We start from the raw sequence: 23335 nt of genomic DNA on the forward strand, positions 1-23335 counted from the left end.
TGCATCCTTTAAGGATAATTGACAACACGGTTTTGCTTTTCATAATAATTGATTTTGCATTTATAGCTTTACTAAGAGAAAATATTGTATCATTGCGAAATCATGTTTAAAAGGTTTTTATATATAAATGTAAAAATTATATCTCACGAGTTATGTTTCTCGCTAAACGAAACGTACGAGATCCATAGACAACAAATTCTAAAAAATGAATACTCAAAATAATTAGAAAACGAACTGAGTACAATACCTATTTTTTGAATTAACTGCGTGATTTTATTTTAAAATATACTTAAAATCACTAGATGACTATCGTTGTTATAATTCCATTTAAGTTCTTAAAAAGTATATTAGACGCATAATCGATTTTAGGATTTTTGATAGATCTGGTTACGACTAGAAATTATCAGTTCTTTCTACCAATTGCAATCGTTACATTCCTACAACTGGCGAACTGTCAAAACATATATTGATTTGATTGGTTATTGTTGTCGTCGCGCCTGTCACAAAATTCTATGATTTCATATAGTTTATGGTCAATGGACGCGTCTCTTTCTTGAGTTTGCGACAGTGGCCAAATTTTTATTTGGATCTTTTGATCCTTATTAATGGCTGCCGTATTGCGTGATTGAATGTTTACTCTAGTTCAAACATGAGTGATTATTCTTCTATGGCTACGCTTCAAAACAATAGTGTCACAGGGGGATTTGCGGCAGCTTTACAACGTGCGAAATTGGTAAGACATTGTCTTACTTTGTACACACCTATATTTTTCTGGGTTCTTACCCTCCAACATTATGCCGTTTATTAATAATCTACCATCATTGATTAATATGCTTGTGTATTGTCAAGGTGAAGAACCTTGTCAAATAATTTTAACTATAACTTTCAAATCCTAACCTACTTTCGAAAGTAGTATCTACGTAGCAAGAAAATAAAATACGTCTTAATGGCTTTTTTCGTAGGTAGCCGCCAAAATTGAAGTTGGTGGAAATAAGAGATCATTAGACGACGGACCAGAACCAAGCTCAAAGAAACTTGCAGCAGCAGAACCTCCCTACTCACCACCTCAAATGAGGTAAGTTTGTCTTTCAAATATATAAATTTAATTATATAGCTTCATTTGTTGTGTATTTTTAATTTGTGTTTTATAAAAGTATGGCTAAAATGTAAGCATTATATATTAGTTATGCAATATATTGGCTGATAGTAGGGTTTCATTAAAAAGGGCAACATAGTATTGTCAGTTTGCTTCTACGCTATATAAAATGTAAACTGTTTATTTTTAAAAGCAATATTTATTGGACTATTGATATTAATTGATCAATATTCTAATATACAAAACATCTAATTTTGACTTGTTTGACTGTAAAGTTGTGTTCTTGACTTTATGTTTAATTACCATTGAATATTACTGGAGTTGGGTAACAACTCCACAATACATAATTATAAGAATACATTATAAAATATACAAGATTGTTATACCTAAAGTTTTGTGTATAATTTTATAAACTGCTAGATTATGTAGTTTTGAAAACAAATTGTTGGGTGAACTAGAAGTTATGAATTCCAATATTCAGAAGAATACACCTAAGAAATTTGAAAAAATTTGGCCTTAAACAATATACTGAAGATTTCTGAAGACCGTCAATGTGAAAATATTGTACAGTGTAACAGCAGCAGCAGCAGCGGCCGCCGCGGCAGCAGCACGCCTTGCTGCTAATTCTGCATCCCCGCCTGCTCCATCCGGGCCCCCGAACATGATGAATGACCAGGCTATTAATGACTATATCAGGGTTCCTGATAAAATGGTCGGCCTCAGTGAGTAAATGTAGACCTGCTAATTGAATTGGTGAATAAGGCTTTTGCTTCATTTCTAACATTTACAGGGATATTTCAAAATGCTTTCAAGGAGACATCTATAATAGATATAAAATAAGGTTTTATGCAGTAAGATGTGAAGAAGAACAAAACAAGAGCATTGTTGGGGGCAAAACCCATTTATATATCAGCAATTCCTTGAATCCATTTTAATATTGCTCCTGAAACATAGCTAATTGGACCCTTGAAAAAAAAATTTGATAATCGCCTTAGCATGTTAATTTATTAATGAAATAATTATTGATGGCAGTCATTGGTCGTGGAGGAGAGCAGATCACAAGGTTGCAAGCAGAGACAGGGTGCAAGATTCAAATGGCCCCTGATTCCGGTCAAGCAGAACGTCTCTGTACCCTTACAGGGTCGCAAGAGGCTATTGCTAGGGCAAAGTAATTGTTTTTTTTATTGCTTATTTTTTTATAGAAGCAAACTGACCGTACAGTAGTGTAAATATAGGTAGGTATAATTAAGAACAACAATATGTGCACTTTCACAGCTAATAGACTTTGTACAATATATGACACTTCTATTGAAAAAATAGTTTAGACAAACATTTTGCATGCCTTAATATTGTCAACATTTATACAAAAAATATAATAAAATCAGCTGTTAGGAATTCAAACATTTTTAGACTTAGTCAAAATTATGCAATTAGCATGTTTCATAATAAAATTGTCATAAAAAAATGATTTTGTTTTCTGTTATTTTGTATTGTTTTGTGTTTTTACAGTAATAAGATAAATATTTATGCAAGTGTAGCTTTCTTTTAGTATCATTTCATATTTCCATCAACTCGAGTAAATTTCCGAATAAATAATGGCACATCGCTATTGTTATGTGATGTTTTTTAGTATTGTTGATGTATGTCAAAAATTCAGAGATGTGTTTAAGTCCCAAAGTAATGCTAACGTGTCAATCTTGGTGTGACTTAAAGTTGTCAACATTCTGTGTCGGTCTTTGTTGGTCACAATTTAAAACTTATATTTGAATCATTCGAGACATTACATTGTAAAAGAATGAAGCAAGGACACAAATTGTAAAAATACCTTTTTTGAAATTATGTGTGCAAATGCTAAAGTCAAAATAATAAAATGTATATAATACATAAAAATACATTATATTTAACATTGAAGCCAAATTATGTATTAAATTCCATCTATGTTGAATGCGTAGTACATTGAAAATAAATGAATAATGTTACTTCTTTCAGGGAACTTGTAAATAACATAGTGAATCACCGTGGACGGGAGAACGCGCCACAACATCCCGAACAGGGCATGTCTCCCATGGGCCCTAGGGGAGGCGGAGGTGGTGGTGGTGGTGTCGGTGGATTGGGCATCACTGTAAGTATTTTTTTATATGAAATTCACACACAAACAAGTATTGTTTGCTTAAATTTTGTATAAGTTCCATATTAGATCTTACAAAAATTTGTATGACTCAGAACTTGGATAATAAAAAGTCTGGCAGAGAATTCTTTGCCAGTTCTTTATTTTTAATATCTTTTCTGCTTTAACCGCTTAAAATGACTACACAAAATTGAATGCTTAGTGACTAAAAACTGTATGACATGAAGATGAAGTAACTGTTTTAATTATCCAGGATGAGATAATGCTACCCGGTCCTAAAGTTGGTCTCATTATTGGTAAAAATGGTAAAACCATCAAGCAGTTGCAAGAGCAGTCTGGAGCCAAAATGGTGGTCATTCAGGATGGACCTAACACGGAATATGTAAGAATTTTCTTTTGACTTATCACTAAGCTTCAAGGTCCCATTAAACCAAATAACTCAGCCAAACAATTTTTTTTTAACTAATAAGGTAATAACTATTGGTGTTTTAATTGTAAAAGGTCCAACTCTTGGAAAGTTACTCTCTGCTTTATTATGAAATCTGGTGCTCATTTCTAAAAACTGCTGAACCGTTGATGGAGCATGAACTGTTCTCTGAGCATTACAATATGCTTGAATAAAGTACAGTAATACCTTCTATAACACGATAAATTCGTTCAGCGTTATAGGAGACAGGTTGTTGGAGTATTATCGAATAACGCGTTATGTACAAATAATTTACGTTTAATCACCATTTTCTCAATCAATTGTATATTATGAAAACTATGTTATGAACATGTTATTATAAATGTAGGGTACGAGAAGGATCAGTCAGTATTTTTCCCAAAACGGAATTGACAATGCCATCTAGTAGCCAATTAAGAAAGCTAATAGTAAAATAAAACAAATAACAGTCAACAATGGATGTAGAAAAGATCACAGTCACCTATCTTGTTTAAAAAAATCTCTGGCTTGCTTTTCTTTGTTGCATTGTAGTACTAAATAAGTAAAAAGTATCACCGCCTGTGAATATACTAAATAAGTAAAAAGTATCACCGCCTGTGAATATACTAAATAAGTAAAAAGTATCACTAAAAGCATCACTGCCTGTGAATATACTAAATAAGTAAAAAGTATCACCGCCTGTGAATATACTAAATAAGTAAAAAGTATCACCGCCTGTGAATATACTTAATAAGTAAAAAGTATCACCGCCTGTGAATATACTAAATAAGTAAAAAGTATCACCGCCTGTGAATATACTAAATAAGTAAAAATATAAAAATGGTAAAAGTTAAGTGAGGCATTTCTAGCTATAATGTTACTAGAATCCTTCTATGTTAAAACCGGTATTAATAAAAGTAAGTAATTAAAATAATACAAAAATATTATTTTTTCTTGACAGCGATCCTTCTTACCCTGTAACCTTCTTGTGCAATCCCACCCGCGTTATACGAGGGCTGAAATAGTTTAATATGAAAACGCGTTATAAGAGTACCGTGTTTTACGGAGGTTTACTGTATTGTTATGTCTATCACTGTGATTGAGTGATTCATTTATAAAAGTGGTCAAACACAAAAATGTATTTATCAAATATTGACGAATAGGAAAAGCCACTCCGTATATCAGGCGATCCGGCTAAAGTAGAGCACGCCAAGCAGTTGGTGTACGAGTTGCTTCAGGACAAAGAAGGCGGACAGGGCGGAGGTCGCGGGTTCGACGATAATTATGCTGAACAGGGCAACGGTGTTACATCGAGTGAGGTGAGTAATATTGTCTTTTGTTAACATGGCTTTTACACATTAAGCAAACACTTTTTAAACGGATTGAAGCTATGTATAATTATTATAAACTTATAATTATTTATTTTTATTACGCTGTAAAGCACGCGAAACGTCGGAAAATTTTAAATATATGTAAATAATTATAAGTTTATAATAATTATACATAGCTTCAATCCGTTTAAAATGTGTTTTCTTAATGAGGTGAGTAATATTCTTTACAAAAGAATTGGTTAGACGATCGAAGCGTGCATGGTCACGGTGACTGTAAAGCACGCGAAACGTCGGAAATTTTTAAAATTATGTAAATAATTATAAGTTTATAATAATTATACATAGCTTCAGTCCGTTTAAAATGTGTTTTCTTAATGAGGTGAGTAATATTCTTTACAAAAGAATTGGTTAGACGATCGAAGCGTGCATGGTCACGGTGACTGTAAAGCACGCGAAACGTCGGAAATTTTTAAAATTATGTAAATAATTATAAGTTTATAATAATTATACATAGCTTCAATCCGTTTAAAATGTGTTTTCTTAATGAGGTGAGTAATATTCTTTACAAAAGAATTGGTTAGACGATCGAAGCGTGCATGGTCACGGTGACTGTAAAGCACGCGAAACGTCGGAAAATTTTAAAATTATGTAAATAATTATAAGTTTATAATAATTATACATAGCTGCAATCCGTTTAAAAAGTGTTTTCTTAATGAGGTGAGTAATATTCTTTACAAAAGAATTGGTTAGACGATCGAAGCGTGCATGGTCACGGTGACTGTAAAGCACGCGAAACGTCGGAAATTTTTAAAATTATGTAAATAATTATAAGTTTATAATAATTATACATAGCTTCAATCCGTTTAAAATGTGTTTTCTTAATGAGGTGAGTAATATTCTTTACAAAAGAATTGGTTAGACGATCGAAGCGTGCATGGTCACGGTGACTGTAAAGCACGCGAAACGTCGGAAAATTTTAAAATTATGTAAATAATTATAAGTTTATAATAATTATACATAGCTGCAATCCGTTTAAAAAGTGTTTTCTTAATGAGGTGAGTAATATTCTTTACAAAAGAATTGGTTAGACGATCGAAGCGTGCATGGTCACGGTGACTGTAAAGCACGCGAAACGTCGGAAAATTTTAAAATTATGTAAATAATTATAAGTTTATAATAATTATACATAGCTGCAATCCGTTTAAAAAGTGTTTTCTTAATGAGGTGAGTAATATTCTTTACAAAAGAATTGGTTAGACGATCGAAGCGTGCATGGTCACGGTGACTGTAAAGCACGCGAAACGTCGGAAATTTTTAAAATTATGTAAATAATTATAAGTTTATAATAATTATACATAGCTTCAATCCGTTTAAAATGTGTTTTCTTAATGAGGTGAGTAATATTCTTTACAAAAGAATTGGTTAGACGATCGAAGCGTGCATGGTCACGGTGACTGTAAAGCACGCGAAACGTCGGAAAATTTTAAAATTATGTAAATAATTATAAGTTTATAATAATTATACATAGCTGCAATCCGTTTAAAAAGTGTTTTCTTAATGAGGTGAGTAATATTCTTTACAAAAGAATTGGTTAGACGATCGAAGCGTGCATGGTCACGGTGACTGTAAAGCACGCGAAACGTCGGAAATTTTTAAAATTATGTAAATAATTATAAGTTTATAATAATTATACATAGCTTCAATCCGTTTAAAATGTGTTTTCTTAATGAGGTGAGTAATATTCTTTACAAAAGAATTGGTTAGACGCACGCGATCGATCGCTTTGTTCGTCGTTGAAACTTCTACACAGGGTCCTAAAATCAGAGGAAATATCGGGAGTGTGGTGGGAAGCCCCCCAGGTCGTTCCTTCGCCTGCATTAGTTTCATTACGGTGAAATTGTCTTTCTCGATAGACTGTCAAAAATCAAAATAGTTTGGTCACATTAACCTGTTCAATATAAATAGTGGGCACCTTACTTTCGATGTCCGCATTTAACATCCGCTCGAACGGTGAAGGAAAACATTGTGAGGAAACCGGCTTGCCTTAGACCCAAAAAGTTGGTACATACTTGCCTAATAGATAAACAAATGATCATGAAACAGATACAAAAATCTGAGGCCCAGACCTAAAAAGGTTGTGGCTGTAGCGGTACTGCTATTTTAAAATACACATGACATGCCAAATGGTCACTGTTTGAACATAATATGTCTTCATCTTGTCTAATCCTAACGCTGTGGGAGTTTAACTTCGTCGGAGACTGTTAAATTAATTTCTGATTCGATGTAACTAAATTTTATATTTTCTTATAGGTTTTGGTACCAAAAACAGCAGTTGGTGTCGTCATCGGACGCAACGGAGATATGATTAAAAAGATTCAAAGCGACTCGGGCTGTAGGGTCCAGTTCCACCAGGAGAGGGAGGAGGGTCCGGGTGATAAGAGGTTAGTATGATTGACTCTCAGGGTACCAGAATATATGAAATATATTTTTTAAGTTTGGGGTAGATAAATAAGTTAGAAAAATACTATAAACTACAATTTTTTACAAAGAAATTGTAAAATGTCACCTTTCGAAAATAACTTAATGATAAATGACACTTTTTGAAAATATCTTAGTGAAAAATGTCACTTTTTAGAATTTTATTACTGAAAAATGTCACTTTTTAAAAATAACTTAATGAAAAATGACACTATTTGAAAATATCTTAGTGAAAAATGACACTTTTTAAAATTTTATTACTGAAAAATGTCACTTTAAAAATAACTTAATAAAAAATTCACTTTTTAAAAATATCTTAGTGAAAAACGACACTATTTGAAAATATCTTAGTGAAAAATGACACTTTTTAAAATTTTATTACTGAAAAATGTCTTATGAAAATAACTTAATGAAAAATGTCACTTTAAAAATAACTTAATGAAAAATTTCACTTTTTAAAAATATCTTAGTGAAAAACGACACTATTTGAAAATATCTTAGTGAAAAATGACACTTTTTAAAATTTTATTACTGAAAAATGTCTTATGAAAATAACTTAATGAAAAATGTCACTTTAAAAATAACTTAATGAAAAATTTCACTTTTTAAAAATATCTTAGTGAAAAACGACACTATTTTAAAAATATCTTAGTGAAAAACGACACTATTTTAAAAATATCTTAGTGAAAAATGACAATTTTTAAAATTTTATTACTGAAAAATGTCTTATGAAAATATCTTAATGAAAAATGTCACTTTAAAAATAATTTAATGAAAAATTTCACTTTAAAAATAACTTAATGAAAAATTTCACTTTTTAAAAATATCTTAGTGAAAAATGACACTTTTTAAAATTTTATTACTGAAAAATGTCACTTTTTAAAAATAACTTAATGAAAAACGACACTATTTGAAAATATCTTAGTGAAAAATGACACTTTTTAGAATTTTATTACTGAAAAATGTCACTTTTTAAAAATATCTTAGTGAAAAATGACACTTTTTAAAATTTTATTACTGAAAAATGTCACTTTTTAAAAATAACTTAATGAAAAATGTCACTTTTTAGAATTTTATTACTGAAAAATGACACTTTTTAAAATTTTATTACTGAAAAATGACACTTTTTAAAAATAACTTAATGAAAAACTACACTATTTGAAAATATCTTAGTGAAAAACGACACTATTTTAAAAATATCTTAGTGAAAAATGACAATTTTTAAAATTTTATTACTGAAAAATGTCTTATGAAAATATCTTAATGAAAAATGTCACTTTAAAAATAATTTAATGAAAAATTTCACTTTAAAAATAACTTAATGAAAAATTTCACTTTTTAAAAATATCTTAGTGAAAAATGACACTTTTTAAAATTTTATTACTGAAAAATGTCACTTTTTAAAAATAACTTAATGAAAAACGACACTATTTGAAAATATCTTAGTGAAAAATGACACTTTTTAGAATTTTATTACTGAAAAATGTCACTTTTTAAAAATATCTTAGTGAAAAATGACACTTTTTAAAATTTTATTACTGAAAAATGTCACTTTTTAAAAATAACTTAATGAAAAATGTCACTTTTTAGAATTTTATTACTGAAAAATGACACTTTTTAAAATTTTATTACTGAAAAATGACACTTTTTAAAAATAACTTAATGAAAAACTACACTATTTGAAAATATCTTAGTGAAAAATGACACTTTTTAAAATTTTATTACTGAAAAATGTCACTTTTTAAAAATAACTTAATGAAAAACGACACTATTTTAAAAATATCTTAGTGAAAAACGACACTATTTTAAAAATATCTTAGTGAAAAATGACAATTTTTAAAATTTTATTACTGAAAAATGTCTTATGAAAATATCTTAATGAAAAATGTCACTTTAAAAATAACTTAATGAAAAATTTCACTTTAAAAATAACTTAATGAAAAATTTCACTTTTAAAAATATCTTAGTGAAAAATGACACTTTTTAAAATTTTATTACTGAAAAATGTCACTTTTTAAAAATAACTTAATGAAAAACGACACTATTTGAAAATATCTTAGTGAAAAATGACACTTTTTAAAATTTTATTACTGAAAAATGTCACTTTTTAAAAATATCTTAGTGAAAAATGACACTTTTTAAAATTTTATTACTGAAAAATGTCACTTTTTAAAAATAACTTAATGAAAAATGTCACTTTTTAGAATTTTATTACTGAAAAATGACACTTTTTAAAATTTTATTACTGAAAAATGTCACTTTTTAAAAATAACTTAATGAAAAACGACACTATTTGAAAATATCTTAGTGAAAAATGACACTTTTTAAAATTTTATTACTGAAAAATGTCACTTTTTAAAAATAACTTAATGAAAAACGACACTATTTGAAAATATCTTAGTGAAAAATGACACTTTTTAAAATTTTATTACTGAAAAATGTCACTTTTTAAAAATATCTTAGTGAAAAATGACACTTTTTAAAATTTTATTACTGAAAAATGTCACTTTTTAAAAATAACTTAATGAAAAATGTCACTTTTTAGAATTTTATTACTGAAAAATGACACTTTTTAAAATTTTATTACTGAAAAATGACACTTTTTAAAAATAACTTAATGAAAAATTTCACTTTTTAAAAATATCTTAGTGAAAAACGACACTATTTGAAAATATCTTAGTGAAAAATGACACTTTTTAAAATTTTATTACTGAAAAATGTCTTATGAAAATAACTTAATGAAAAATGTCACTTTAAAAATAACTTAATGAAAAATTTCACTTTTTAAAAATATCTTAGTGAAAAATGACACTTTTTAAAATTTTATTACTGAAAAATGTCACTTTTTAAAAATAACTTAATGAAAAACGACACTATTTGAAAATATCTTAGTGAAAAATGACACTTTTTAAAATTTTATTACTGAAAAATGTCACTTTTTAAAAATATCTTAGTGAAAAATGACACTTTTTAAAATTTTATTACTGAAAAATGTCACTTTTTAAAAATAACTTAATGAAAAATGTCACTTTTTAGAATTTTATTACTGAAAAATGACACTTTTTAAAATTTTATTACTGAAAAATGACACTTTTTAAAAATAACTTAATGAAAAATTTCACTTTTTAAAAATATCTTAGTGAAAAACGACACTATTTGAAAATATCTTAGTGAAAAATGACACTTTTTAAAATTTTATTACTGAAAAATGTCTTATGAAAATAACTTAATGAAAAATGTCACTTTAAAAATAACTTAATGAAAAATTTCACTTTTTAAAAATATCTTAGTGAAAAATGACACTTTTTAAAATTTTATTACTGAAAAATGTCACTTTTTAAAAATAACTTAATGAAAAATTTCACTTTTTAAAAATATCTTAGTGAAAAACGACACTATTTGAAAATATCTTAGTGAAAAATGACACTTTTTAAATTTTATTACTGAAAAATGTCACTTTTTAAAAATAACTTAATGAAAAACGACACTATTTGAAAATATCTTAGTGAAAAATGACACTTTTTAAAATTTTATTACTGAAAAATGACACTTTTTAAAATTTTATTACTGAAAAATGACACTTTTTAAAAATAACTTAATGAAAAATGTCACTTTTTAAAAATAACTTAATGAAAAAGGTCACTTTTTAGAATTTTATTACTGAAAAATGACACTTTTTAAAATTTTATTACTGAAAAATGACACTTTTTAAAAATAACTTAATGAAAAATTTCACTTTTTAAAAATATCTTAGTGAAAAACGACACTATTTGAAAATATCTTAGTGAAAAATGACACTTTTTAAAATTTTATTACTGAAAAATGTCTTATGAAAATAACTTAATGAAAAATGTCACTTTAAAAATAACTTAATGAAAAATTTCACTTTTTAAAAATATCTTAGTGAAAAACGACACTTTTTAAAATTTTATTACTGAAAAATGTCACTTTTTAAAAATAACTTAATGAAAAATGTCACTTTTTAGAATTTTATTACTGAAAAATGACACTTTTTAAAATTTTATTACTGAAAAATGTCACTTTTTAAAAATATCTTAGTGAAAAATGACACTTTTTAAAATTTTATTACTGAAAAATGTCACTTTTTAAAAATAACTTAATGAAAAATGTCACTTTTTAGAATTTTATTACTGAAAAATGACACTTTTTAAAATTTTATTACTGAAAAATGACACTTTTTAAAAATAACTTAATGAAAAATTTCACTTTTTAAAAATATCTTAGTGAAAAACGACACTATTTGAAAATATCTTAGTGAAAAATGACACTTTTTAAAATTTTATTACTGAAAAATGTCTTATGAAAATAACTTAATGAAAAATGTCACTTTAAAAATAACTTAATGAAAAATTTCACTTTTTAAAAATATCTTAGTGAAAAATGACACTTTTTAAAATTTTATTACTGAAAAATGTCACTTTTTAAAAATAACTTAATGAAAAACGACACTATTTGAAAATATCTTAGTGAAAAATTTCACTTTTTAAAAATATCTTAGTGAAAAATGACACTTTTTAAAATTTTATTACTGAAAAATGTCACTTTTTAAAAATAACTTAATGAAAAACGACACTATTTGAAAATATCTTAGTGAAAAATGACACTTTTTAAAATTTTATTACTGAAAAATGACACTTTTTAAAATTTTATTACTGAAAAATGACACTTTTTAAAAATAACTTAATGAAAAATGTCACTTTTTAAAAATAACTTAATGAAAAATGTCACTTTTTAGAATTTTATTACTGAAAAATGACACTTTTTAAAATTTTATTACTGAAAAATGACACTTTTTAAAAATAACTTAATGAAAAATTTCACTTTTTAAAAATATCTTAGTGAAAAACGACACTTTAAAAATAACTTAATGAAAAATTTCACTTTAAAAATAACTTAATGAAAAATTTCACTTTAAAAATAACTTAATGAAAAACGACACTATTTGAAAATATCTTAGTGAAAAATGACACTTTTTAGAATTTTATTACTGAAAAATGTCACTTTTTAAAAATATCTTAGTGAAAAATGACACTTTTTAAAATTTTATTACTGAAAAATGTCACTTTTTAAAAATAACTTAATGAAAAATGTCACTTTTTAGAATTTTATTACTGAAAAATGACACTTTTTAAAATTTTATTACTGAAAAATGACACTTTTTAAAAATAACTTAATGAAAAACTACACTATTTGAAAATATCTTAGTGAAAAATGACACTTTAAAATTTTATTACTGAAAAATGTCACTTTTTAAAAATAACTTAATGAAAAACGACACTATTTGAAATTTTATTACTGAAAAATGTCACTTTTTAAAAATAACTTAATGAAAAATGTCACTTTTTAGAATTTTATTACTGAAAAATGACACTTTTTAAAATTTTATTACTGAAAAATGTCACTTTTTAAAAATATCTTAGTGAAAAATGACACTTTTTAAAATTTTATTACTGAAAAATGTCACTTTTTAAAAATAACTTAATGAAAAATGTCACTTTTTAGAATTTTATTACTGAAAAATGACACTTTTTAAAATTTTATTACTGAAAAATGACACTTTTTAAAAATAACTTAATGAAAAATTTCACTTTTTAAAAATATCTTAGTGAAAAACGACACTATTTGAAAATATCTTAGTGAAAAATGACACTTTTTAAAATTTTATTACTGAAAAATGTCTTATGAAAATAACTTAATGAAAAATGTCACTTTAAAAATAACTTAATGAAAAATTTCACTTTTTAAAAATATCTTAGTGAAAAATGACACTTTTTAAAATTTTATTACTGAAAAATGTCACTTTTTAAAAATAACTTAATGAAAAACGACACTATTTGAAAATATCTTAGTGAAAAATTTCACTTTTTAAAAATATCTTAGTGAAAAATGACACTTTTTAAAATTTTATTACTGAAAAATGTCACTTTTTAAAAATAACTTAATGAAAAACGACACTATTTGAAAATATCTTAGTGAAAAATGACACTTTTTAAAATTTTATTACTGAAAAATGACACTTTTTAAAATTTTATTACTGAAAAATGACACTTTTTAAAAATAACTTAATGAAAAATGTCACTTTTTAAAAATAACTTAATGAAAAATGTCACTTTTTAGAATTTTATTACTGAAAAATGACACTTTTTAAAAATAACTTAATGAAAAATTTCACTTTTTAAAAATATCTTAGTGAAAAACGACACTATTTGAAAATATCTTAGTGAAAAATGACACTTTTTAAAATTTTATTACTGAAAAATGTCTTATGAAAATAACTTAATGAAAAATGTCACTTTAAAAATAACTTAATGAAAAATTTCACTTTTTAAAAATATCTTAGTGAAAAACGACACTATTTTAAAAATATCTTAGTGAAAAACGACACTATTTTAAAAATATCTTAGTGAAAAATGACAATTTTTAAAATTTTATTACTGAAAAATGTCTTATGAAAATATCTTAATGAAAAATGTCACTTTAAAAATAACTTAATGAAAAATTTCACTTTAAAAATAACTTAATGAAAAATTTCACTTTTTAAAAATATCTTAGTGAAAAATGACACTTTTTAAAATTTTATTACTGAAAAATGTCACTTTTTAAAAATAACTTAATGAAAAACGACACTATTTGAAAATATCTTAGTGAAAAATGACACTTTTTAGAATTTTATTACTGAAAAATGTCACTTTTTAAAAATATCTTAGTGAAAAATGACACTTTTTAAAATTTTATTACTGAAAAATGTCACTTTTTAAAAATAACTTAATGAAAAATGTCACTTTTTAGAATTTTATTACTGAAAAATGACACTTTTTAAAATTTTATTACTGAAAAATGACACTTTTTAAAAATAACTTAATGAAAAACTACACTATTTGAAAATATCTTAGTGAAAAATGACACTTTTTAAAATTTTATTACTGAAAAATGTCACTTTTTAAAAATAACTTAATGAAAAACGACACTATTTGAAAATATCTTAGTGAAAAATGACACTTTTTAAAATTTTATTACTGAAAAATGTCACTTTTTAAAAATAACTTAATGAAAAATGTCACTTTTTAGAATTTTATTACTGAAAAATGACACTTTTTAAAATTTTATTACTGAAAAATGTCACTTTTTAAAAATAACTTAATGAAAAACGACACTATTTGAAAATATCTTAGTGAAAAATGACACTTTTTAAAATTTTATTACTGAAAAATGTCTTATGAAAATAACTTAATGAAAAATGTCACTTTAAAAATAACTTAATGAAAAATTTCATCTTTGGTTCCTAAGCACCTGATATTATAATAAGATGCCTTTAGAAATTTATTTTTCATATCCCCTTTGGTCTGTTTTATAATCTTGTGTTAAGTTTTGACAAATATACGAAGTCGTCCACATTTAGTATAGTCATATTTCTATCACCAGATGTTATCTGCAAGGTCTTCCGCATCAAGTGGACCACGCCCGGCAGATGATTGAAGATTTGATCAACAGTGTTAATGTGAGTGTGAGTTATTTGAAAAATTATCCTAACCTCAAAAATCATTAAATTACATTATTTTCAAGTACAGTTTAAATTGAAGCTTTTTCGCCCTAAACCAACCCTCAGGTCGTACCTTCGATCCCTGGCTGTGCCGTTTTAATTTGATCAAGATGAGTGTTAATATAAAAATAAAAATGTAATAGTACGTTGTTCTTTTACAAGCAAATAAAAAAGCTTTTTTTATTATTATTTAAAAAATCATTGGCGCTACAAACTTTTTAGTTCTGGGCCTCATATCTGTTTCGTAATCATTTGTCAATCTAGGCAAGTAGGTGATCGTGCGTGACTGATCTCAGCCAAACCAGTTTTCTCAGCATGTTTTGTTATTCTCCACCACTCGCGCAGATACGCAGCCGGGAATCGAACCTACGACTCAAGGGATGAGAGTCGCTCGCTGAAGCCACTAGACCAATACTGTTCTTTTAAATATTATTTATAAATAAATTTGTCGTTTCACTCGCAATATATTGATAAGTAACTTGTCAGTTGATGAGTCAATGTATGGAGTATATTTACCTTGTAAAAAATGTAATGGCAATTGTCAAAATTACTATAATAAATTATCAAGGAAAACACTTGTTACAGTATTAATGAATCGTATGAAACATAAATATTATAGTACATTTATGTATAAAACAGTCATTTGAACAGTTGGCAATTCGCTCGGGACGCGGTCGAGCGGGCAAGAATAACAACCCTGGCAACGACAGAGACTCCCAGCAGTGGCAGGACAACACTCCGGAAGTCAGGGTCACCTTCTCGATGCCCAATGTCAAGTGTGGACTCATTATTGGCAGAGGTGAGAGAGAGAAAAACCTCGTTACATTGTTGCAATTTAGAACTTAATTGTGTTTTTCGATCTTCTCTTTGATATCTCAAATAATCCCGTATTGAACATTGAATGACTTCATTTGCACTCTTTAGACGTAAGTACTCAGCAAGTGTTTCTGTCAAATTATGTTTTGCTGCGTTGAAAAGAGACAGGTTAAGAGTGTTAAATCGGTTGTGGCCTTTTAAGTTTCTAAAGGCCGGCAACGCACTCGCGAGCCCTCTGACATTGAGTGTCCGTGGGCGGCGATATCAGTTAACATCAGGCGAGCGGCCTGCCTGTTTGTCTCGTTCTATAAAAAAATGTAAAAACAGAAATTATTTGTTTTTATTATTATGTCTGTCGGATTTTATGATTATCGGGTGTTTTTAACGATGTTCCAACTAGTATTACAATTAGGTTTAAACAAACACAATATTTAAAATTGATTTAACATCATTAAATACAGTTAAATAATACACAAAGACTCATCATTCGCATCCACTTGAACACACAAAAAAAAAACATAAAAATCATTTATTTGCTGTATATATAAAAAAAACTTAGATACCGACTGCAGCGCCATCTGCTGGTATGATTGGTGAATCTAAACCATCCAGGCCGTCACCCAAACCCATACTAAAAAAAATCATTCAAATCGGTGCATCTGTATAAGAGGAGTTCAGTGGCATACACACATATAAAATAATATAAAATATATAATAATATTTATATACAATATATATATATATAAAGATATTATTTCATTATTATCAATTCAAAAGCATAAGAAAATATTTTCTTGATTACTTCTTAATAAGCCTATATTTAGTTATTATTTTAATTGATTTAATTAATTTTATAGGTGGCGAGGTAATTAAGCAAATTAACGCGCAATCGGGTGCGCACTGCGAGTTAGACAGACGCGCGCAAAACCAAGACAGAGTGAACCGGACTTTCTTCATCAAGGGACATCCAGATGCCGTCGAAAGCTGCAAGCGCATCATCATGGAGAAGGTTGGCATGGTGAGTGACTATCACATTATATCACTCATTTTAAGGTCCCTAGAGGTGGAGTATATAACGCGGAAATGTTGGACACGGGCTGAGAGTGCCAAATTATCATACTCTTGCGCACCATGAATGTTAGTCAAAAAGTCAAAAATCATTTATACATATATTTATTTCGTCAAAAACATAAATTTATATGAAATGCTTCTAATTTTACATTTACCGCCAGTTCTCAAATCAAGTTGCTTGTGAGACGGTTATATTTAGTTATACACTGGCTGAATTAACAATAATTGCATAATTTATAATTAATTATCTGTTGGGATTAATGATTTTAGTTTCATTTTTCTATTTATGTTTAAGTATTTTTTTTGTATCAAGTTTCTGTAAAAATACAATATAAGGGAATAAATACATTTTTATTACAATTCCTGGGTTCCTTTAAATATTATAGAATGTTACAAAGACAATAAATGCTAATTACTATGAAATGAAGGCTAAATAAATGTCCTGAAGAGAGTCCTGCTCTCGGGGTTTAACTCCGGACTGTTTAGGTAATCGCAACGCTTGTTAAAGTAAAAAAGCTTGGGTGAGCAAAACAGCCTTGGCTCGTACAATTATATTATCTAGGTTAAAGTAAAAAGCTTGGGTGAGCAAAACAGCCTTGGCTCGTACAATTATATTATCTAGGTTAAAGTAAAAAGCTTGGGTGAGCAAAACAGCCTTGGCTCGTACAATTATATTATCTAGGTTAAAGTAAAAAGCTTGGGTGAGCAAAACAGCCTTGGCTCGTACAATTATATTATCTAGGTTAAAGTAAAAAGCTTGGGTGAGCAAAACAGCCTCGGCTCGTACAATTATATTATCTAGGTTAAAGTAAAAAGCTTGGGTGAGCAAAACAGCCTCGGCTCGTACAATTATATTATCTAGGTTAAAGTAAAAAGCTTGGGTGAGCAAAACAGCCTCGGCTCGTACAATTATATTATCTAGGTTAAAGTAAAAAGCTTGGGTGAGCAAAACAGCCTTGGCTCGTACAATTATATTATCTAGGTTAAAGTAAAAAGCTTGGGTGAGCAAAACAGCCTTGGCTCGTACAATTATATTATCTAGGTTAAAGTAAGAAAGCTTGGGTGAGCAAAACAGCCTTGGCTCGTACAATTATATTATCTAGGTTAAAGTAAAAAGCTTGGGTGAGCAAAACAGCCTCGGCTCGTACAATTATATTATCTAGGTTAAAGTAAAAAGCTTGGGTGAGCAAAACAGCCTTGGCTCGTACAATTATATTATCTGGATTAAAGTAAAAAGCTTGGGTGAGCAAAACAGCCTTGGCTCGTACAATTATATTATCTGGATTAAAGTAAAAAGCTTGGGTGAGCAAAACAGCCTTGGCTCGTACAATTATATTATCTGGATTAAAGTAAAAAGCTTGGGTGAGCAAAACAGCCTTGGCTCGTACAATTATATTATCTAGATTAAAGTAAAAAGCTTGGGTGAGCAAAACAGCCTTGGCTCGTACAATTATATTATCTAGTCGCTAACTGGCTTATATTGTATTAATGTTCTTAAACCTGTCATATATAATATGTGTTGTTTAGAAATTGTTCATTCAGTTTTATTATTTTTATGAGTAACTGTTACATATGTCCATTCGTACCGGGGAACAAGAAAACATATTCATATGTAAAACTGTATACATCATAAAATGTATTTTAGCCAGTAAACTTCATCCCCGATGGTGGCCCGGGTAGCGATAATGGCAACGGTGGCAACAACGGGGGTGGGGAGTACTACCGCGGCGGAGGAGGGGGAGGAGGTGAAGGCGGTGGATCCGCCTGGGGTTACAACCCGCATTGGCATCAACAGCAGCAGCAACAGGTGAGTGCTAAGGAAGTATAGCTGTCTCTTTCGCTCGGTCTAGTGTCAATTGAGATATAAGATTTTGATTACGTGTCCAAAGCGAGATTGAAATTTTTTGCATTTAGGTATCGCCTAGGTTAGGTCATATTTTGTGTATTAATCATGTTTCAGTCACAAATCATGAAATTCTTGTATTAAAATGAAATATTTCGCAGCAGCAACAAGTGCAGATAAATCCGGCGACCGGTCAGCCGGACTACTCCCAACAGTGGATAGACTATTACCGGTCTCTCGGTCTCATGAGGGAGGCTGAAGCCATCGAGCAGCAGGCTAAGCAGCAGCAAATGGGTGAGTGTGGTTAATATAAGATCACAATTCCCGATTACAATTTTAGCATAAGGTATGTTTTTTTAAGTCTCTCTGAATTTGTTGTTAACGGATTTTAACAAAATTGTAATAACTTTTTTTTTTTCTGTGAATATCACATGTTTATATGTATATGTGTGTATATGTTTCTTTATTTTGATTTTTAAAAAATTCTGATTGTCGACCGTATTTTGTATACTGCTTGAATAATAAAACATATTTTGTCTCTAACAATTTGTGTTCAGTTTTATTGTGCCTCCCTGATTTACTCGGAAAAGGATAACGCAGCAGGACTTCTATCCTTATAACTGCTAAACTGGTATATAAATAATATATGCTTCAATTAGGGTATGAACAAATATTTTCACTCTTAGTTAAAGTTAGCTTTTATTGCGTCCTGGTGTCTGTAATTAATTTAAAAAAAATTCACATCATATAGAATATATATACAACAATTGCTTTGAAACTAATATATACCTAATATGAACGCAGAAACAACAAAAAAAAATCATTTCGTTTCAATCGACGTTAGTTTTGAGAGATAAAACTCTCTGTCAAATCGTCTTCAGGCTGTGAGGGAGCGTTCAAGTACTACGTAACACATTTTGGTGACCTCTTGTAAAACGTTACTATGCGGGGCGGGGATTGAATTACGAGTTATTGATAATATTATTTTCCACTTTCCAGTACTTTGCACCACATAATGGTAAGTTTTGCATACAGAACACGTTACGGTACGTTTTATGGGGGGGGAGGGTCAAGAATCCCCCCCCCCCCCCCATAAGAAGAAATTGCGTGACGTAATACTTGAACGCTCCCTGATGAGAAGAGACGAAATGAGTAAAGGGAAAATAGTGGAATTACTGAATTATTTACGAAAGAATATATTGGAGTGTCTTACGTTTCAGGCGGACCCAACAACCAATCTAACTCGGGCAGCCCGAGCCAGACGAGCGGGCCGGCGAGCACTCCGCCGAGCAGCACGCCGAGCAATGCGCCAGATTACAGCGCGCAGTGGGCCGAGTACTACCGCAGCATCGGCAAGCTCAAGGAGGCCGACGCCATCGAGGCGCAGATCAAGGCTAAGGTAGCCCACGGAAGCCCTCAATGGGATATATACTTTAAAGAATACACTTTTCTACTGGATTGAAGCTATGTGTTATTATAAACTTATAATTATTTTTCATAAATTTAATTTTTTCCGACGTCTCGCGTGCTTTTACAGCGTGCGTGGTCACGGTGACTGAAGACAAAAGGTGTTGAATGCCAAAAAGTATCACAGCTGTAGAGAAATTTGTGTTATCTGTATTTATTTCCCCGGAGTTGGTATCGACTAAAAGATGAAGGGTTTTTGCAGAAATGACTCACGGTGTCAAACACCTGGGATCCATAGTATCCAAATTAAAACCCCAAGACAAACAATAAAATTATGTAAAATAATTATAAGTTTAATAATACATAGGTTCAATTCGGTAAAAATATGTTTTCGTTAAATGTGTAAAAAGCTATGTTAACAAAATACAATACTATATATATGTCGGAGAATGAATATTTTAAAATTACCGCCACTCTGAAGTTAGTCGTAGAATGCGGTGTGGTATGGTAAGGTAGACTGTCAACGTTGACAATTGACAATGCATAGTCTGTGTGATCTACCAAATGTCAGTGGCGCGACTGTTTCGTGGCAGTAAGTGAATTCTTTAGTCACTTGAGTTTCGAACGTCGCCTGCGCCGGACGTGCGCACTGACTGTGTTATAATGTCGGACGACGGTAGTAACACCAATTTTGCAATTATTAATCGCGTTGAATCTGCGACATATATATGCTTTTCTTCCGTTTCGAACACATTCAGTGATAATTATCAAACGACTAGTTAAACTCAAACTCAAATCTTTATAGCAATACTTATGTTCATATTGTACACTTGACACGTTATAATTTATTACAATAAGGACCTTGGCTGGACACAGCAACATTTTTATTCTTATAAGAGCAAACAACAAAAAGGAATATTAATACAATTTATTTAATCAACATTGAAAGCGGAGTACAATTTCCGTTGATATTACAAACCCATGTCACTGAACACCTATTCCAACAGCAACCGCCGACTCAGCAACCGCCCCAACCGACCAACGCTCCACAGGCGGCACCGAGCCAGTCCCCGGGGGCCATGGGCCAATATCAGTACCCGATGTACCCGCCGGTGTACCCCTATCCGTACCCGTACGGGAACGCACCGGACTCTGGACACCAGTAATGTGAGTATTGACGACGTCGTTATTTGATTGGTCAAGAGCTTTATTCACTTTTTGCATCGTTTGACACAACCAAGACTGGCGGGTTAAAAAGCACAATGACTTTATTTATTTATTATTTTTTATATACTGTTGTCTAATTATAACTGTAAAAAGAGATATTTATAAAAAAAACACATTTTATTTTAATATTTTAGTTTACATTGATCCACTAATGATATAATGGTAGTGGACGCTCAAAAATGTCATTTCAAATTTTTTTTTTACATATAAGCGCTTTACCAATCAAATAATATAAAACATTTTTAGCTTACTGCTTTTCAGATTCCTTATGCTTTTTGGAAAATTAATTTCTATTACATTTATTGTGGTGGTATGGTGTTCAAAAGGGTGTGTCAGCCGTACGAGTCATAGCTAGGGCTGGAATAAGATTTTACCGATTTTAAGGCCATCCTAAAACTAGCTACGACTGGATTCATTTAAAATAGTCTTGCAAACTTATAACATACTCTATTGTTATTACCGGACTGTATGAAGCATGTTGAAATATGTTTTACAATGTTTATTTTATGTTGATTACTTTTGGTTAATGCATTTTATTTTCAATAATTAATTAGGTGTATGGGAACACATAGTGCTTAAGTTCAATAGCTTGATTGCACACATTTTATTATGCAAAGTATTTATTTGTATTTAATGTTAAATTAAACAGGAATATTCAAACCTATGACATATTATTATAATTGTAAGCTCTGGATCTTGTGTCGGTGTAAAGTTCTTTTAGCAGCCTTGAGCATTTCATAGCCCATATTGACAATTTCAAAGAGTTCTACTCGGTACTAGAAGCGCCTCAAGCACTGTGTGTCCCTCATAGCTGTGTATGAAGTGATGTAGTGTGTGTAGTGTTGCAGATGTGTAGGCTCGAGGCTGCGGTGCCGTATCCAGAACTGATTGCTCTTATTATGTGATTTTTGCCATGTCTCTCTGTCTGATTGCAGAAACCTGCCGGGGCACCACGGATTGTCAGAAGATACCTCCTAGCTATATGATAATTATAAGTAAAGCGTCTTACGTACAGCCAAAAGTTACTTCCACGAGTGCACTTTGCAGCTGTACGGTTCCTTCGCTCGATTTTCGCGAAAAGGCCAAAGTGCACTCCATAAATATCGATTTGCTAATTTCAATTGTGATTTGTATTATGGGCGTGTGGACTTAAGTAAATGTGTTAAATTCGATATGTTAGTTTGTCCAGGTTAAAATATCCACACAGCCTCAAACGATGTATTAGACCGACGGAGCTTATAGACGAAAAGAGATCCTACGCCACCGGAATAACGAGGTAAATGCACTGGAGTGACTTCTTCTACACATGGTTTTATTATTTATTTCGCGAAAGTGCAAATAAAATCTCCAATTACAGGACATTCACAATTGTTACAACTATGTTTAGATTAAGTTTAAATCGCGACTTGAGCTCGGTAGGTTAATACGAAACAGACGGTAGTTACAAAATTTATAATATTTGACGGTAGTTTAAAATTGTGTAATTAGCTTTGATAAATCTAGGTGTATCCAAGGTATGTTTTACATTCCTCCCCGATTATTGTTCGAGAGTTTGCACTGGGTGTACCCCAACATTGTACTAATATTAAGATATAAAATGTATGTTTAATTGATATTGTGTTCATTTTATTTATAATTTTTCTCCACAGACCCCGGAGGTAAGTGACCCTAAAAAATTGATGATTTATTGCCATGTGTTTATCATAAGAATCTCCTTGTTCAGTGACTTGACTCGATTTTCGTGTGATTTTACAGTATTACAACACTATTTCAATATTTTACTGTTATTATTATATGATGATTCTTGATATTTCCTATAACATTCCATTTAGTCAATTGTCAATCTGTTAAAGGTGCAAAAACCTATTAAATGGCAAATAAAGTAAACCTAAATGGATAATGGGACAAATGGACGAACGGGAACGAACAGAAAACGTAAGTAAAAATATGGTA

The 23335-nt window shown here is 29.6% G+C and overlaps 1 protein-coding gene across 6 annotated transcripts; it reads left to right on the forward strand.

Annotated features, from left to right (window-relative positions):
• Positions 1-527: 527 nt before the first annotated feature.
• Positions 528-22997, forward strand: LOC123706924 (far upstream element-binding protein 1). Of its 6 annotated transcripts, none has more exons than XM_045656561.1 (16): positions 528-733; positions 963-1075; positions 1667-1818; positions 2129-2264; positions 3086-3218; positions 3478-3606; positions 4812-4967; positions 7290-7420; positions 14901-14982; positions 15658-15817; positions 16692-16852; positions 18551-18712; positions 18910-19042; positions 19969-20147; positions 21163-21322; positions 22318-22997. In XM_045656561.1, exons 1-15 carry the CDS (start codon positions 650-652, stop codon positions 21319-21321), a joined length of 2070 nt encoding a protein of 689 aa, XP_045512517.1. In that variant the 5' UTR covers positions 528-649; the 3' UTR covers position 21322; positions 22318-22997. The 6 variants fall into 6 exon arrangements, with proteins under 6 accessions (XP_045512517.1, XP_045512518.1, XP_045512520.1 ...); XM_045656562.1 differs by having other exon boundaries at positions 18913-19042; XM_045656564.1 differs by having other exon boundaries at positions 15670-15817.
• The last annotated feature ends 338 nt before the right edge of the window (positions 22998-23335 follow it).

This window comes from Pieris brassicae, chromosome 3 (genome assembly GCF_905147105.1).
Source record: "Pieris brassicae chromosome 3, ilPieBrab1.1, whole genome shotgun sequence".
In the NCBI taxonomy this organism is placed as follows: Eukaryota; Metazoa; Arthropoda; class Insecta; order Lepidoptera; family Pieridae; genus Pieris; species Pieris brassicae.

What these genes read in the sequence shown, in the direction of transcription:
- LOC123706924 (XM_045656561.1), top strand. Translation starts at nt 650, where the DNA reads ATGAGTGATTATTCTTCTATGGCTACGCTTCAAAACAATAGTGTCACA. An exon ending in GGCTAAGCAGCAGCAAATGG is followed by an intron (nt 19,043 to 19,968) that starts GTGAGTGTGGTT and finishes CTTACGTTTCAG; the next exon opens with GCGGACCCAACAACCAATCT. An exon ending in AGGCGCAGATCAAGGCTAAG is followed by an intron (nt 20,148 to 21,162) that starts GTAGCCCACGGA and finishes CTATTCCAACAG; the next exon opens with CAACCGCCGACTCAGCAACC.